Source organism: Trichoderma reesei (genome assembly GCF_000167675.1).
Source record: "Trichoderma reesei QM6a unplaced genomic scaffold TRIREscaffold_12, whole genome shotgun sequence".
NCBI classification, from domain to species: domain Eukaryota; kingdom Fungi; phylum Ascomycota; class Sordariomycetes; order Hypocreales; family Hypocreaceae; genus Trichoderma; species Trichoderma reesei.
Genome location: NW_006711159.1, coordinates 523,069 through 540,391, shown reverse-complemented (window position 1 = coordinate 540,391; position 17,323 = coordinate 523,069). Strand labels below are relative to the sequence as shown.

The 17,323-nt window shown below is 54.5% G+C and overlaps 5 protein-coding genes across 5 annotated transcripts; 2 read left to right on the top strand and 3 right to left on the bottom strand.

The window, feature by feature from the left end:
- Positions 1 to 549: 549 nt before the first annotated feature.
- Positions 550 to 2,652, top strand: TRIREDRAFT_63441 (uncharacterized protein; the record flags this gene model as incomplete). The annotated part of the gene is made up of 3 exons (XM_006966349.1): positions 550 to 708; positions 931 to 2,344; positions 2,405 to 2,652. The coding sequence occupies 3 exons, from the start codon at positions 550 to 552 to the stop codon at positions 2,650 to 2,652; spliced, it is 1,821 nt and encodes a 606-aa protein (XP_006966411.1).
- Positions 2,653 to 4,167: 1,515 nt separating this feature from the next.
- Positions 4,168 to 5,412, bottom strand: sso1 (t-snare, syntaxin; the record flags this gene model as incomplete). The annotated part of the gene is made up of 3 exons (XM_006966245.1): positions 4,168 to 4,512; positions 4,652 to 5,158; positions 5,338 to 5,412. The coding sequence occupies 3 exons, from the start codon at positions 5,410 to 5,412 to the stop codon at positions 4,168 to 4,170; spliced, it is 927 nt and encodes a 308-aa protein (XP_006966307.1).
- Positions 5,413 to 7,769: 2,357 nt separating this feature from the next.
- TRIREDRAFT_22611 (uncharacterized protein) lies at positions 7,770 to 8,845 on the bottom strand (the record flags this gene model as incomplete). The annotated part of the gene is made up of 2 exons (XM_006966153.1): positions 7,770 to 8,772; positions 8,840 to 8,845. The coding sequence occupies 2 exons, from the start codon at positions 8,843 to 8,845 to the stop codon at positions 7,885 to 7,887; spliced, it is 894 nt and encodes a 297-aa protein (XP_006966215.1). The 3' UTR covers positions 7,770 to 7,884.
- Positions 8,846 to 13,347: 4,502 nt separating this feature from the next.
- Positions 13,348 to 14,287, bottom strand: TRIREDRAFT_108524 (uncharacterized protein; the record flags this gene model as incomplete). The annotated part of the gene is made up of 4 exons (XM_006966244.1): positions 13,348 to 13,415; positions 13,701 to 13,783; positions 14,049 to 14,134; positions 14,282 to 14,287. The coding sequence occupies 4 exons, from the start codon at positions 14,285 to 14,287 to the stop codon at positions 13,348 to 13,350; spliced, it is 243 nt and encodes an 80-aa protein (XP_006966306.1).
- Positions 14,288 to 15,073: 786 nt separating this feature from the next.
- On the top strand, positions 15,074 to 17,046 carry TRIREDRAFT_79044 (glycoside hydrolase family 47; the record flags this gene model as incomplete). Its single annotated transcript, XM_006966348.1, has 2 exons — positions 15,074 to 16,807; positions 16,885 to 17,046. The coding sequence occupies exons 1-2, from the start codon at positions 15,257 to 15,259 to the stop codon at positions 17,044 to 17,046; spliced, it is 1,713 nt and encodes a 570-aa protein (XP_006966410.1). The 5' UTR covers positions 15,074 to 15,256.
- Between the last annotated feature and the right edge of the window lie 277 nt (positions 17,047 to 17,323).

The following is a 17,323-nucleotide window of genomic DNA, read 5'->3' as shown; positions in this document are numbered from 1 at the left end:
GTTCATCTCTATCTCAGGTAGAAGCTTCATGTCGAGGTGAATGGCTGCTAAGTAGGTACTCCAAGAGTTGATAGTCAATGTCAAACAATGAGACTAGAGATCCTTTCTTGACGCTGCCTCAGGCATCTGCTCTGCGTCTCCATGCGATCCGAAAGCACCTGCGCATTGCATTGCGACCTTCTCTGGATTTTCCCTGTGCTGGTTTTTCTCGGTCTCGCCCTTGTAAATTCTCTCACAGCGGCTGGAGCTGGGTGGAGAAGGCAAAAAAACAGCAGCGTCAGTGGGCTGGAATTTTTCAGTTAGTAACCCGAGCCGCTGGTGCGAAATTTCGAACTAAGGCAGACGAGGACCGAACCTCGTTTGTGCCATCATTGTTCTGTTATCTCGATAATTATTCCTCCATCTCTCGTCCTGCTGCGCGTTCCTTGCCGCAGCTCTTCCCCGACTTCACATCGACGGCTCTTCCAGCTGCGCCTTCTCGCCTTCCCCCCCGGCAGCGCCTCTTGATCTCGATCCGCCATCCCGACCATGTCCAACCCGCTGCCGTCAATGCCTGCGGGCGCCATCCCCGTCGACGCGAGCTCGTCGTCCACCTGGGACCGGATATCCTCGTGGGTGTCGGAGCACAAGGCCGTCGTCTACACCATTGCCGGCGTGGCGGTTGTCGTCACCGGCGCGGGCGTCGTCTATTACCTGAATAACGACTCGGTACGTTGTCGCCATCATCACCGGGTGGAGGGGTTGCAAAAGTGTGGTAGATGCTCGACCAGGGCGGGCATGACGACATCACGGGCCATCGCATAGCTGCGTTGCCGCCGTTGCCCGCCGCATTGGTCGAGCAGCAGTGAGAAAAGGATGCTGTGGACGTCCGGATTTGAACCTTGAACTTGAGAAACAGTTGATCTCTAACCCCAAGCCCTTTCGCAACAGAAATCCGATGCGTCACCAAAGCTCAGCAAGAAGGAGAGGAGGAAGCGCAAGGAGGCCGAGCGCAAGGCCGCCGACACAAAGGCCACCCAGTCCAAGGCCGCCGTCGTCGAGCCCGAGTCAGAGCTGCCCGAGATCAACGAGTCCTCGGTCCTGCAGCTGGCCCCCGAGGTTCGAGAGCAGTACGCCGCCCGCCTGAAGCAGGCCGGCAACAAGGCCTACGGAGATAAGGCCTACAACAAGGCCATCGAGCTCTACTCCCAGGCCATCCTTTGCAAGCCCGATGCCGTCTTCTACTCCAACCGAGCCGCCTGCTACAGCGCCATGAGCGAGTGGGAAAAGGTCGTCGAGGACACCACCGCCGCCATCGCCATGGACCCCGAGTACATCAAGGCTATCAATCGCCGTGCCACCGCCTACGAGCACCTCAAGATGTACTCCGAGGCCCTGCTCGACTTCACTGCCTCGTGCATCATCGACAACTTCAAGAGCGAGTCGACTGCCCAGGCCGTCGAGAGGCTGCTCAAGGTCTTCGCTGAGCACAAGGCCAAGGAGGTCATGGCTTCCAGGCCCGCCAAGCTCCCCAGCCCCATCTTCGTTGGCAACTACCTCCAGAGCTTCCGCCAGAAGCCTCGACCGGCCGCTCTCGACGACTCGGTCGAGCTCTCCCCCGACACCGGTCTCGGACAGCTGCAGCTCGGATTCCAGGGGCTGGAGCAGAAGACGGCCGAGGGGTATGAGGAGGCCCGACAGGCGTTCGAGAAGGCCATTGAGCTGGGCGATCTCGGCGAGCACGAGGCCCTCGCCTACAACCTGCGGGGTACCATGCGCACCCTGCTGGGCAACCACACGGAAGCGACCCAGGACTTTGACCGAAGCATCGAGCTCGACCCCAAAATGACCCAGAGCTACATTAAGCGGGCTAGCATCTTCTTGGAGTTGGGCGAGCCGGATAAGGCAGATGCCGAGTTCGCCAAGGCCCTCGAGCAGGACAGCGAGGATCCCGATGTCTACTACCACCGCGCCCAGGCTCACTTCATCAAGGGCGATCTCGCGAGCGCGCAGAAGGACTACCAAAAGTCCATCGACCTGGACAAGGACTTTATCTTCTCCCACATTCAGCTGGGTGTTACGCAGTACAAGATGGGCTCCATCGCTTCGTCCATGGCCACCTTCCGTCGCTGCATCAAGAACTTCCCCAAGGTGCCCGACGTCTACAACTACTACGGTGAGCTGCTGCTGGATCAGGGCAACTTCGCCGAAGCCATTGAGAAGTTCGACACGGCCATGGAGATGGAGAAGCAGTCCAAGCCCATGTCCATGAACGTGCTGCCCCTCATCAACAAGGCTCTGGCTCTCTTCCAGTCAAGTCAGGACTTTAAGGAGGCGGAGAAGCTGTGCCAGAAGGCCCTCATCAGTGAGTATCCCTTGCTTTTTATTGGTAAATCATATCGCAAAAGGCTAACAATATCTACAGTCGACCCCGAGTGTGACATTGCCGTCGCCACCATGGCCCAGCTCCTGCTGCAGCAGAACAAGGTGACCGAGGCACTCAAGTACTTTGAGCGCGCCGCGGAGCTTGCCCGAACCGAGGGCGAGATTGTCAACGCTCTGTCCTACGCCGAGGCTACCCGAACCCAGGTCAAGGTGACGGAGAAGTACCCCAAGCTGGCAGAGAAGCTGGCCGGCGGCCCAGGCGGCCCTGCAGGACTCCGTATGCCTTAAAGCCTTGCGTCTCACCAGAGCTACCAGGCGAATTAGCCTGAGAGTAGCGAGACAAGAGACCAGGCAGGAGAAGAGGAGAGACAAAACAGAAAAAGAGAAAAGAAAAGAAACAAAAAGGAGAAGCAATCCATGAGGGAGAAATATTGCCCTCTTGACACGCAGAATGCACGCATATAAGGCGTGCGCATGTAACAACCAAATGTACATGCCACTACCATGTTTCTATACTAACTAGGTACCTAAGGTACGCTGTGGGAGGAGAGATGCAAACTGAGATGATATGAGTTCTTGTTGGTCTTTATTCAGTCCACATCCCATACCTTTTCTTTTTTTTTTTCCGTGGTGGTCAAAACTCAACTCACACGGCAATGACGAGCTCATGATTCAGGAGGCATTATCTTTGAATCAACGGCAACAAAGAGAACGGGGGGATTAAAAAGGGGAACTCGCAAAACAGAAGAAGTGTATGGAAAGAAAGGCGGGAGGGGGTGGTATGTGCTGGTGTGGTGGAGGAGGAAAAAGAACCTGGGGGAAAATCAACAAATGCGTCTTGGTAATGCAGATATGAAACACAATCTCTGTACCATTTTCCACTCTGCAAATGGCATCTTTCCTTTCGTCGTTCGATAGGTAGGTATGTAACGGTGTCGTTACGATGCTTTTACCAGCTAGGTAGGTACCTTTTTGTTCGTCTGTATTTGTATATGTATATGTATCTTAACTACCTATCTTTGCATGATTTCTGCGTTCTCCTTGTCTTGTGTAACTTGTCCTTTTTCCCCCCTTCCGCATCATGGCATGAGGGCTTCGTATCACAGAAAGCCAGGGGAACATGGGACGACATTGTACTACCTCAGGTATCACTTGTGCACAACTCCCGAGGTAAATAGGAACACGCACTCTCATGATTCAACGTGAACAAAAGAAAACTTCATCATAATTGTCCACTTCATAAGCTATAAAAGGAAGCCCTATCCTATGTTCATCCATGCCGTCACATAAACTCCCCCTTCCGTCGCCCCCCTATCGGCCTATGTCCACCATTCCTTGACGCCATGCAGCATCTGGGAGTTCATGGCATTAATAAGGGCTCGTCATCCATCGCAGCCCCAAACTTCCACTTAACGTCAATGTCATGTTTGGTTTTCGCGTGGTGTTTTTTCTTTTCCTCCTCTCTCTCAGATGTGACTCCATTCTCCCCATCCCCCTTGCCGCCGCAATCAACGCTACTGTTCGCCATCCTCCCCCCCCTTGTAGCGTCTCGAAGAGTTAGAATTAAGGTTGTGTAGAAGATCGTTCCGCTGCGGAAAAAGGCATATGCCTTCCTCCTGTTGCAGTTTGAATACATGTGTCATGGTCTAAGCAGGGAATAAAACGAAAGAAGAAAGAGAGAAAGAAAAAGAAAAGAGTTGCGCCCCGTGAGCCAGAGAAGGTGGCTCTCCCCCTTTGAAGATTTTGAAAACACGAATACCAAAAAGTAGCAAACAATCGACACCGCAATCGCAATGAGGCAAACTAGTTCTTGTTTGTCAAAGCGACACCCAAGCCGACGCCCAGAGCGATGGCGAGAACAATGAGGAAGCAGATGAGGAAGCACCACCACTTGAGGCGGCGGGTGCGGCGGGCGTGCTCGATGCCCTGGCTAACCTGCTCGTTGCCCTTCTCAATGTTCTGCACCGTGTTCTCGGCGTTGACCTCGGCAGAGACAACGACGTTCTCCTGCTGCTCAACCATGGCGGCGAGTTCCTGGAAGAGAATGGCAAGCTCGGAGAGAGTCTGCTCGATGCGCTGGAGCTCATTGTGGCGCGCGCGCACGTTGCCCAGCAGGGAGGCGGCGTGGCCGGTGCGGTTGGTGCGAAGCTGCAGATAATCGAGTCAGCATTGCTTACGCTCGTACACGCGCAAACAGGCTCCGCAAGAGCTGGGAAAGTGTGGCCCCAAAAGGTTGATCCCCGGTATCGAACGTATTTCTGTTTGGACCGGGAGAGGAAGGATAAACACTTACAGCTGTCTGGAAAACACCCTCGTTGTTCCAATCGGCCTCTGTAGCTTGTCGCACTTCGTCCTCCGATGCATCCGGGTTCACGATGCGATACTGCCGGGCAATCTGTTCCCGGTAGCGCTGCTGGTAGTCGCGCTCAATGCTCTGGTACTTGTCGAGCTCAGACTTGAAGAACGTCTTGAGAGACTCCAGCTGGGTCTTCTTGGTGTTGCGCGAGGAGTCATTGGTCTTGAGCAGGTCGCGCTCCAGGCCCTTGATGCCGTCCTTGATGGCGGTGTTGCGAATCTGCGTCTGCGCCACGTAGTGCTCCAGCTGCTGGGTGGCCTCCTGGTCGGTGGTGCTGAGCGTGCGCTGGTGCAGCTGTCCGATGTAGTCAATGTCGCCGGTCAGCGCCTTGATGTCGTTGCGCAGGTTCTGCACGCGGTTGAGGAAGTCCTGCTGCGACAGCACAGTAGGCTGCCGGGACGCCTGCTCCTGGGCGTAGCCATTGCCGCCGGCGGTGCCCTGGTTGTTGTAGTCCTGCATCTCGTAGTTGTTGTTGCCGCCGTACGGCGAGGCGTTGTCGCTCGCATTGGTGGCATACGGGTTCAGCTGCCGGGCGCATCTTGTTAGCATCCATCGTCTTGGCTCTTCGCGAAACAGCAAGCGGGTGTCGCAGCGCCGAGAGAACGCCTCTTGCTTACCTGACCATAGCCGCCGCCGCCGTATCCAGACTCCTGGGAAGGGCCTTGCGAATAAGGATTCTGCCCGCTCGACATGCTGGAGGGAGCGCCTATCGAGATTTTCGTGTGTGGTGGTGGTGGTGGTGGTGTAGAAGAAGAAGGAGGAGGAGGAGGAGGAGGAGGAGAGGGAGGACAAGAAGGGCAGAAGTACCCAGCGATGGCTTTTTGGGCGAAAGATACCACTACCTAGGTAGAAGCAGGTCCAAGAGCTTTGGCCCTTTTTTTTTCTTTTGCGGTGTCGCAGCTGCTGCCGGCACGTACAAATAAGGTGGTTCGACAGAGATTCGAGTAATTAGCACAAAGCAGGGAGGAAGCGGGAGGGACGGCCTCGTGCTTTGAAAGTTGGAGAATGCGTGAACAAGCACAGACTGGAGAGGTTCTAATTGGTGGGGGGGGAGCTGCGGCACAAAAGAAGCAGTAACAGTAACAGTAACAATTACTACCAGTCAAGTAGCAGTAGCTCAGGTATACCGAAGCTGCTTCGGGTGGCGCGGAGGTGGAGGAAGAGCGAGAAAGGTCAGAGGACGGCAATATGTTTTTCAGCGTTCCTAATGCGGACGACGGCAGAGGCGCAGAAATAAAGGCCGAATGAGACGGGTGAGAATGAGAAAATGGAAGGGTAAAAGAGGTGACTTGTGGAGGTACGAAGTTACATGCAGACATGCGGACATGCAGACATGCGCCGGCTGTGATGACGTACAACAACGGCCAGCTTCCCAGACTGGATTGCTACAAGGTACATGCAAGCATAGTCGATATCACATGTACCTAGGTAGTACCTCTATAGATAGGTAATGGCCTATAATAGCTTCAAAACCCATGGTTTCCCCTCCAATTCTCTACCTACATTATACCGGTGACCCGAGGCCGGAGAGAAAGTCTGCTTCCCAGGGTTGCGGGCAGTTGTTTGCTTGTCCTCGACGTCCGTGTCCGAGGGTTGAGGTGCTGCTGCGGATGGGCGGAGCCTTTGTCAGCGCCGCTGCGCCCAGTGGTCGTTAGTGCTGCCAGTGCCCTGGAGCTGCTGAACAGATGGAACACTGAAGCTGGCTGGGCACCTCAGTTCGGCGCCATTACGAAGCCCGCTACTAATAGTAATAAAACATTTTTTCTCGTTCAAGGTTGAGCATCCATTGATCCATCAATCCCATGCGAATTGAATCATTCTCAGAACCCCGTTGACAAGCTCCACTGCCCAGCTTCCTCCAGTCCCTCTGGGGTCCCTTGATCGCTGGCCCATGCGCCCGCCAATCGAGTCGCATCGCGGCCACGGCCACGAGCCCATGCCCGCGACTGGAGACGGGGTCTGACTTGTCATCAGCCCGTGGCTTGGCCGCCGCCGCCGCCGCTGCCCTTGTCAACAAACATAAGGGACCTAACGAGCCAATGGACGGCAGCACTGTAGGATGTCATCATTGCGCGTCGACAGCGGTGCTGTATCTGCATCTGCATCTGCATGCAGAGACGACCTGGACTCTCCAGGGTGCGTAAATCTCACAAACGTTGTCACAGTCGGTCGAATACCAAGACCATCGTCAATTAGTAGACTGTCAAAGGTGTAGAAACTCATGTTAAAGAATCGGCATAGAGCGAACAAGATTCTCTTGGAATTCTTCTAGTAGCCGAGTATTACGTCAATTGACGCTGAAAGCCGGAGAAGCCTCGCGGGTCGAATGCTTGCAAGATCAGATGATAGACAGGGGTCTGCTGTGGCTTCGTATTCTTCCAGGCGGTTACGGCTATTCTGGTAATATTCCGCTTTGATTCATTGCTACCTTACCAGAGGGTGCAAGCATCAGTGTTCACGTAGTATCTGCCAAAGGATGGATGCCTGCTGGCAATCTAATAACTAAGGTAGTCAATGTAATGGTGAGTGCAGGTAGGCCCTCTCTTAGTACCTTAGGTATAATAGTATGGAATTCAGCTGGCGAGTCATCCTCACAGCTTGGGTTGCACGTGCAAATCAGTAGTCTATTTAGCTTACCTTACGTCTCAGTCAAGATGCAATGATGAACCAGTAACATGGAAAATCACTAAACTGATCCGTTTCGAACATTAGGTATTTACAGTATCCTCAAAGACCCTATATACAATCGCTAACCCGTACTGCGTCTTGACCATCCGCTACCTGAAGTCGTCAGTCGACATGGCGCATGCATTGGCCTCCATCGGCCAATTAAATTCATGCAGTAATTCCTCGGCTCTCGCCTCTACTGAACCGTTGCTGGCGTACAGGTTTGTGGCTCACAAGCCTTCGCATGAAGCTTTACGTCGCCGTCGTGGCGAAGCACCCTCGACGTGAAGCCGTCTCAGACCGACATCGTACTACAGTCAGCCATGGCGGCCACCGTCAGCCTCGACCGTCGTTCTGATCCCGCATCCATTTACAACGCTGGATAGCGGATTCTGCCCCAAGCAAACGTCGAATATTGTAGGAAGCAGCCATTCTGCGCGCGCACAACGGACGCGCTAAGAGTTTCGTCCACCATATGAGAGATACCCAATACTGATTCAAAGGTAATTCTTCTTCTTGGACGTCCGTGTATACTGCGACAGATGCCACTCGACGTCGCCGTCCTTGTTCTCTAGTGTACCGCCACGAATTTCAAAGACTCTCATGGTCATCCGAGGGCCAACCTCGGCCAACTCAACGCTGTCGTAGCCCGTCCGCACGAAAACATGATGCCTGACTTCGATGCTGTCGTCAATGTTCTTGAAGGTCACCACTCGGTTGCCGATTTTGCTCTTGCTGGTGATTGGCTCCCTGGGCGGGAACAGGTGCTTCAGAACCTTGACAACTCTCTCTCCCAGGCGTGTCGTGAAGCCGTCAAAGATGAGGTGGGGGTATGACTCGGAAACTGTTCCTCTGACGCTGCCGGGAATGTCGTGGCGTAGCACAACATTATGCAACGAGAATGACACTGTCGGTCCGTGAGGGAAATGGGAAATCGTCAAGGCTGTGGGTGTACCGCGATGCTCGTGGAGCAGGAGCATGTCGGACAGGCCTGCAGACTGGGCGGATTTGACAAGGTCTGGCAAGATGAGATTACCACGGTTCATTCGGATTGATGTCGGTAGGAGGAGTCTGATTTCTTTCGCAAAAGCCGATAGTCTGGCCGACGGATCGCGAGAAGTCGTTACGAGAACTCGGGGGTCGACGATGCCGGACAGCTGCGCATACTCGTCGTCCAGATCCAGTTGCTCATTCGTAGTGAGGTCTCGCGACTCGTCATACTGGTAGTCTTTCCTCAGCGACTTGTCGTTGGCGATGGTCGGGTCCAATGGCTTTCCCGAGGCCAGAGACGCTCTCAGCTTCGCCCTCTTTTCGCTGATTTCGGCATCCCGCAGCAGAAGTGCCCGCCGGTAGAGGTAGTCGCGCCGCTGGCGAGCTTGTTTGCGCTGCAATAGTCGTGTTAGCAATTGACATACAACAAGAATTAGACAGCATGGGTTGACATCAACGTACAATCATGTTGGCTGCTTCAACTCGAACCACTTGACGGCTGGGTTCCAGATCCGCAGGCTTTGGCGTGAAGAACAGCCAGAAGAAAAAAAAGTTGGCTTATCGGTTCTGCCGACATTCTAGCTTATCGATAACGCGCCGCCACCTTATCACGTGGGCGCATTATCCCACCAAAGGCTTCGCATGTTAGCGACCGCAGTCTTGCCGAGTCACTCTAACCGCTTCCACTTGCTTGATAACAGATCCAGCCTGTCAAGTGCAGAAAAACGCTTTCTGCCTCTTGAATCACCGCTCGCTCGGCAGCGAATTCTTTGCCTGAAAGGCCAATATTGAGTGACTCTCATAGTCTACTTGCTGCTCATTTTTGTTTCCTTGCTTTCTCCAACCCCGCCCGGCGTCTGCGGCGATGATGTGAGGCCGGCCAACGACTCCATCGAATCCTTCCCTTAATATCCGCGCCGAAGCTTCACGCACCGGATATCTACATAAATCACCTTTACTCTCCAGGTAATTGCCCCCTTCATTCTCTTGAAATTAAAAGCCGAAGCTTGGGCAAATTTTCACTCGCCTGGCCGCCGCTCTGTCTTTCTCTCTCCTCCTCTCTCGTGCGTCACACTCAAAGGCAGATTCATATCAGAGGCTGACTTGTCATCGGCTTCACAGAACGATCCGGCGCACCTGCCCGAGTGTCAATCCACCATGGAGGGCGCCTTCACCCATGTTGGCAATCACCTCATTTCCGACTCCGCTGCGGCCATCAAGGCTGGCGCAGACGACTTGTCCGCGCTCGATCCCGACGAGGCTCTCCTTTACGGCAAATACGGTGGCCAAAGTGGCCGGCGCCGAGCCGACGATGACGACAACCAGACGGAGGCCTTCGAGGAGGACGACAACGACAGTCTCAACAGCGTCCCCATTGACCAGATGATGGGCATGAAACTGAAAAGCCCCGAGGAGGAGAAGGAGCTTCCCCCTCATGCATGCGCGTAAGTAACAACATGCAGCTGTACGCGCTGGACGCCAAGCTAATCAGGGGTCTTACAGATACTGCGGCATCCACTCTCCGGCCTGTGTCGTCAAATGCCTGACCTGCAGCAAATGGTTCTGCAGCGCCCGTGGCAGCGGCTCCTCCACCCACATCGTCAACCACCTGGTTCGCGCTCGACACAAGGAAGTTCAACTACATCCCGAATCGACCCTCGGAGACACCGTGCTGGAGTGCTATAGCTGTGGAACGAAAAATGTCTTCATTCTTGGCTTTATCCCTGCGAAATCCGATGCCGTGGTCGTCTTGCTGTGTCGCCAACCTTGCGCCGCCCCCCATTCGAACAAGGACATGGCCTGGGACACCTCGCGATGGGAGCCTCTCATCGAAGAGCGCGCATTCCTGCCGTGGCTTGTGAGCCCGCCATCCGATGCCGAACAGTTACGCGCCCGCCACCTTACGCCGAACACGATTGCTAAGCTCGAAGAGATGTGGAAGCTCGAGCCAGATGCGACGATTGAAGACTTGGAAAAGGCTTCCAACATTGACGACGATCCTCTCCCCGTTCAGTTGACCTATGACGATCCGTACCACTATCAAAACATCTTTGGCCCCCTTGTCAAGATGGAGTCCGACTATGACAAGAAGCTCAAGGAAGCACAGTCGGAAGACGGCCTGACTGTCCGCTGGGATTACGCTCTCAACAACAAGCATATTGCCAGCTTCAACCTGCAAAAAATCGAGTCGGGTGATGTCAAGCTCGCAGTCGGCGACGAGATGCGACTTCGCTACACCGGCGAGCTCCGAGAAGAATGGGAGGGAGTTGGCTATGTCATTAAGATTCCAAACAGTCAATCCGACGAAGTCTGTCTCGAGCTCCGCAAGACTGGCAACGACAAGTCCGTCCCGATTGATCTCTCTCACAACTTCTCGGCCGACTACGTTTGGAAAGCCACCTCGTACGATCGCATGCAACTCGCCATGAAGACATTTGCCGTCGACGATATGAGTGTTTCGGGATACATCTTCCACATCCTGCTCGGCCACATCTGCCAGCCGCCGCCCATGAAAGTTACGCTACCTAAGAAATGGTCTGCTCCCGGGCTGCCTGACCTGAACCAGGGCCAGGTTGACGCGATCAGGGCCGTTCTGCAGAAGCCCCTCAGCCTCATCCAGGGACCCCCAGGAACGGGCAAGACCGTGACCTCTGCCACCATCATCTACCACCTTGCGAAGATGAGCGGCAGCCAAGTCTTGGTGTGCGCCCCATCGAACGTTGCCGTGGACCAGCTCTGCGAACGTGTGCACCGCACTGGCCTCAAGGTGGTTCGGCTCACGGCCAAGTCGCGCGAAGACGTGGAGTCGTCTGTCAGCTTCCTGGCTCTGCATGAGCAGGTCCGCCTGTCCGAGCACAACACCGAGCTAGTGAAGCTGTCGCAACTCAAAAGCGAAGTCGGCGAACTTTCGAGCCAGGATGAGAAGAAGCTGAGGCAACTGACCAAGGCTGCCGAACGAGAGATCCTGACCAACGCAGACGTCATCTGCTGCACCTGCGTCGGCGCAGGCGACCCGCGACTCTCCAAGATGAAGTTCCGGAATGTCCTGATCGACGAGTCTACGCAGTCTGCCGAGCCCGAGTGCATGATTCCTCTCGTCCTCGGGTGCAAGCAAGTCGTCCTGGTCGGTGACCACAAGCAACTCGGCCCTGTCATCATGAACAAGAAGGCGGCCAAGGCCGGTCTCAACAGGTCCCTGTTTGAGCGACTCATCAACCTGAAGATCAACCCGATCCCGCTCAAGACGCAATACCGAATGCACCCATGCCTTTCGGAGTTCCCTTCCAACATGTTTTACGACGGCACTCTGCAGAATGGTATCACCCACGAGCAACGAATCCGCAAGGATGTTGACTTCCCCTGGCCCGTTGCGGAGATGCCCATGATGTTCTGGTCCAACATTGGCCACGAAGAAATTTCCACATCTGGCACTTCCTACTTGAACAGGACCGAGGCATCGAACGTTGAGAAGACCGTGACGCGATTCTTCAAGGCCGGCGTGAAGCCATCCGAAATCGGAGTCATCACGCCGTATGAGGGCCAGCGCAGCTATATCGTTTCGACCATGCAGAACTCGGGCTCGTACAAGAAGGAGTGGTACAAGGATGTCGAGGTGGCCTCGGTGGATGCGTTCCAAGGTCGTGAAAAGGACTTTATCGTTCTGTCCTGCGTGCGATCCAATGACAACCAAGGCATCGGTTTCTTGTCGGATCCCCGCCGTCTTAACGTCGCCCTGACCCGAGCCAAATACGGACTTGTCATTCTCGGCAACCCCAAGGTCCTCTCCAAGCATGAGCTTTGGCACAACCTTCTCACCCACTTCAAGGATCGCAAGTGCTTCGTCGAGGGACCCCTCACCAACCTGCAGGCCTGCCTGCTGCAGTTCAGCCGCCCCAGGGTGAGCTACCGCCAGAAGAACAGCCAGCCGTTCCAGTATCCCGGTGCGAGGCAGCAAAGTGGCCGACTCAACGGCGGTCCTCCCGGCCGCGACTTTGATGCGGGCTCCATGGTCTCGTACATTCCGGACGATGTGTCGTCGATTCAGGGTTCGGCCTTTGGAGGCGCAGCTCTCAACACGGCTTTCCCACCAATGTTCTCCAGCTTTGCCCCCGAGCAGTGGCCCGGGCTGCCTGGAGTGTCGGCGCCGGGACGAGGACATAAGAGTCGCAACCGAGCGCCCGAAAGCGTTGCTGGCGAAAGCGTGGCCAATTCTGAGCTGACCGATGCCTCGGCCAGCGTCATTGGCGCCAAGGGCATCGGCCAAGGTGGCGTCAGTCTGGGAGCTGGCCTGCACGACGTCGTTACGGGAATGCGAGCAGTTTCGTACAGCCAGAGCGATCGGCTGAAGCATTACGTGGAAAGCAATGGCCGCATGACACTCGGTAGCGGTTATGGGCGACGCTATGACGACGACGAGAAGAGCATCAGCACTGCTTTCCACAGCCAGATCGGCGGAGGCTACGATTGAGTGACAGACGCAGGACTATAAAGGAAAACTTGCTTGCACGAGCAAGTGATGCGAATAAGGATATCCCCCAAAGGGCTCTACTAACGAGCAATAACTGTCACGGGACTCATCAACATCGTGATGGCTACAACAGCCGCTCCGCCGAAACGGTCGTTGGAGAAGCAAATTTCTCCAACAGACTTAAGGTGAATGCAACCACCCCGAGTCTGGTGATGCAGCTGATTGCTTCGGACGCGCATCGGAGTTGAAGCTGGTACACCATCGAGATGAGGTGTGCTTCTGGTCAAGGCTTGTCGAGGAAACATGCTTGACTCTCGCCATTCACGAAAATGGGCAGTGACAGCTTCTGTGACTGTTCTTTCGAGGTACACGACGAGCAGCAGGGTATGGGCGGCCATGGTGTGGCGAGGAGGGATTGAGAATTCTTTGTTTTATTCGACGGGGCAGTGAGGCGATGTCGAGCGCAGACTGCCGGAATGGAGAGCCATGCGTTGGCAGCTCGCTAGTTCTGAGAGCTTCTGCCCAACACGAACGCACTGGCAAACTTCCCGGCCGTTGCCCGACGATTATCTGGAAGATGCAAGTTGATGTTAATTACCGCCAACTATTAGACGCTCTCTTTTACTTGAACTAGTCAGAAGAAAATCAGTCATTCCTTGAATATCGACAGTCTTGGTGAGACGTGAATCATATGCAAGTCTTGGTGAGACTCTTGAGGCTTGTCCAGCAGAAGGGTGAAACGATCTCTGATCTCTGACGTCTACGAGTATATATATGGCACGGCATGCAAGCAACCCTCTTAGTTGCCCCCCCCCCCCCCCCCCCAAGAATAATCGGTACCAAGGTGGCACTCACTTGAACCTGTGGAGAGGAACCATTGCCGTTTGGTGTAGATATACTCTTCAAAGGGGTTACTGTACCCAGGACTACGTGGGCACCTATCATGTCTATCAGGGATAGCGGTGTGATTCTTATTCATGCGTGCGGATCTCTTGCAGATACCTTCTGTGTTCGCGGCTCGGAGGCAGCCCGCATCCTGTTGGTAGGTACTTGTGTGACCAAACAATGAAGGCGGTTTGGAAATATGGAGTGCTGGTGGCAGTGAAGCGAAGGGAAGCAAAAGGGGTCGTGCTGGGGGGGAAAGGTTGGACAAGTCTGTGTATGCTTCTTGCTAAAGCATAACTCCTCCTCCTTTCTACATACCTTAAGCAGGCGGGTAACTGGAAAAGGAGTGTAGTGAGCTTTGAGTAACCTTCTTTTTGAGTTGGGTAGCCAAAACGCTGACGTCGCTGTGAAATTGATGTAAAGGGTTTTAATCACATATCAAGCTGTCACAATCTGACATATTCAGTGGCGACAATGACTACCCTGGATTAAGCCAATTCTCCATCACCAATCCGTCTCTGCACAAGAAGCGGGAGTTTCCGCCCACGGACATACATAATGGAGGGGTTATGGTACCAATGTGTAAGAGCAGCCAATGAGACAAGGCGACGCCGTCCTCCGCATTCTTTGGGGGGGGGGGGGGGGGTTGTTTCTTTGGGTGTGGCGTTTTTTTGTGCGGATTTGGGGCGAGTTTTGGGAAAGGATGAGGGCAAAGGAGGGTTGGAGCGTATTCCGGCGACTGGACTCTGGTAAACGGGACAGGGCTGACAAGGGGGAGAAGGAACAGTGATTCGGCAGTGATTGATACCAGACTTGAATACCTAGAGACCTGAAAGGCAAGCTATCAGATCAGCATGACAGGCCACACTGCGTAAAGGTGATATTACGATACTCTCATTGATGTGTAATCGACGCATCATGAAAAGAGGCGTATTCAAGGATCTCGCTGGTATTTGCATGTCCGGATTTGGGGGCAGCTGAACGGCTAAAAGTACCAGTGGCACATCATCCTTACAGGGGGGTCTCATCCAGCACAGCCCTCTACTACTTACCTATGTACAGTAGCATCCTCCCAGTAATAATTCATACCTAGGTACCTAACAGTAGCCGCTTTTATAGGGGACTTTGTGCCAAGACGGGCTGCCAAGGCCCAAGAAGGACCGCAGCTTCCCGCCAGACGGTGACGGCCCTATTGGCTGCTGCTTACATTGTTAATAGGTAATACTTGCTCACCTCTCGTCTCTGCCCAGTCCTTTTCTTTTCCTTTTCCTCCTCTCCCTCCTCCGCTTCTGCGTTGCCGTGGTTCGTCTTTTGCTTGCTTCTTGTTCCTTTGGCGCTGCGGTGTGCGGTGCTCTTTTGGTTACTGCATTATTCTCACGCTCGCTCCCTATTCCCCCAAGTTGACCGAACCTCGAGCCAGCCCTGACTATCTCCTCCCGCGGCTTGATCGGGATCTGTCTTGGAAACATTGGCATTTGGTATAAACGAAACCATGTACCCGTCATAAGGAAACAACAAAAGTCGCCATGTTGAACCAGCTGCAGGGCCGAGTCCCTCGCCGCTACATCGCCCTCGTGGCCTTTGCCTTCTTTGTCGCCTTCTTGCTCTGGAGCGGCTATGACTTTGTCCCTCGAACAGCCACCGTCGGCAGGTTCAAGTACGTGCCCAGCAGCTATGACTGGAGCAAGGCCAAAGTCTACTATCCTGTCAAGGACATGAAGACACTTCCCCAGGGCACGCCCGTTACCTTTCCCAGGTTGCAGCTCAGGAACCAGTCGGAGGCCCAGGACGACACTACCAAGGCCCGGAAGCAGGCTGTCAAGGATGCCTTTGTCAAGAGCTGGGAGGCGTACAAGACATACGCTTGGACCAAGGACCAGCTGCAGCCGCTTTCGCTCAGTGGCAAGGAGACCTTCAGCGGGTGGTCGGCACAGCTCGTGGATGCCCTGGATACCCTGTGGATCATGGATCTCAAGGACGACTTCTTCCTCGCCGTCAAAGAGGTGGCGGTGATTGACTGGTCCAAGACCAAGGACAACAAGGTGATCAACTTATTCGAGGTGACGATTCGATATCTCGGCGGTCTGATTGCCGCGTACGATCTTTCCCAGGAGCCCGTCTTGCGCGCAAAAGCCATTGAACTTGGCGACACCCTCTACGCTACGTTTGACACACCAAATCGCCTGCCGTCTCACTGGCTCGACTACAGCAAGGCCAAGAAGGGCACCCAACGCGCCGACGACAGCATGTCGGGCGCTGCCGGTGGCACCCTCTGCATGGAGTTTACTCGCCTGTCGCAGATTACGGGCGACCCCAAGTATTACGATGCCACGGAGCGCATCAAGCAATTCTTCTACCGCTTCCAGAACGAAACCACGCTCCCCGGCATGTGGCCAGTTATGATGAACTACCGCGAAGAGACAATGGTTGAAAGTCGATATTCCATGGGAGGCAGCGCAGACTCCCTGTACGAGTATCTGGTCAAGATGCCTGCTCTTCTCGGTGGATTGGACCCCCAGTACCCAGAAATGGCCATCAGGGCGCTCGATACCGCCAGGGACAACCTGCTGTTCCGCCCCATGACTGAAAAGGGGGACAACATCTTGGCACTGGGAAATGCGTTGGTTGACCACGGCAATGTTCAGCGGATTACCGAGATGCAACACCTCACGTGCTTCGCCGGCGGCATGTACGCAATGGCCGGCAAGCTGTTCAAGCGAGACGACTACGTCGACCTGGGCTCACGTATTTCATCCGGCTGTGTATGGGCGTATGACTCTTTCCCCTCCGGCATCATGCCCGAATCGGCAGATATGGCAGCTTGCGCGAAGCTTGATGGGCCCTGTCCGTACGATGAGGTCAAAGCGCCCGTTGATCCTGACGGCAGGAGACCGCATGGTTTCATACACGTCAAGAGCAGACACTATCTCTTGCGGCCAGAAGCTATTGAGAGCGTGTTTTACATGTGGCGTATCACGGGCGATCAGGTCTGGAGGGACACGGCCTGGAGAATGTGGGAGAACATTGTCCGGGAGGCGGAGACGGAGCACGCGTTTGCCATTGTGGAAGACGTTACGGTTCGCATGGGCGGAAATGGCGATGTTATGGAGGTGAGCTTTATACCCTCGACTGCCCAACTTTTGCAAGATCGAAGCGGACGGCAAGCAAGCTAACAAACAATTACTTACTACAGACATTCTGGCTGGCCGAGACACTCAAGTACTTTTACCTGATATTCGATGACGAAAGCGCCATTGACCTGGACAAGTGGGTTTTCAACACGGAAGCCCATCCATTCAAGAGGCCGGCTGTGTAAATAAGGCCGTCGGAGGCTGGCTTGTTTTGGGCGGTGATGTTTGCGTGTGTCTTTTGGAAAAATCGTGATACTACCTACAAGGTTAGGGTATAAGAGACGAGTGAGAACCGCGTGCTTGGATGGAGGGCCATGTTGATATCGGCTCATCAAGACACCATTGGAGATTCATGAAGCTTGGTGACATCTGCTTAGACTTGAAGATACACAGTCCACATACATTCTGATGCCTGAATACAATCAGCAGTGATCAATCTGATGCACCTTTCTTTCTTTACTG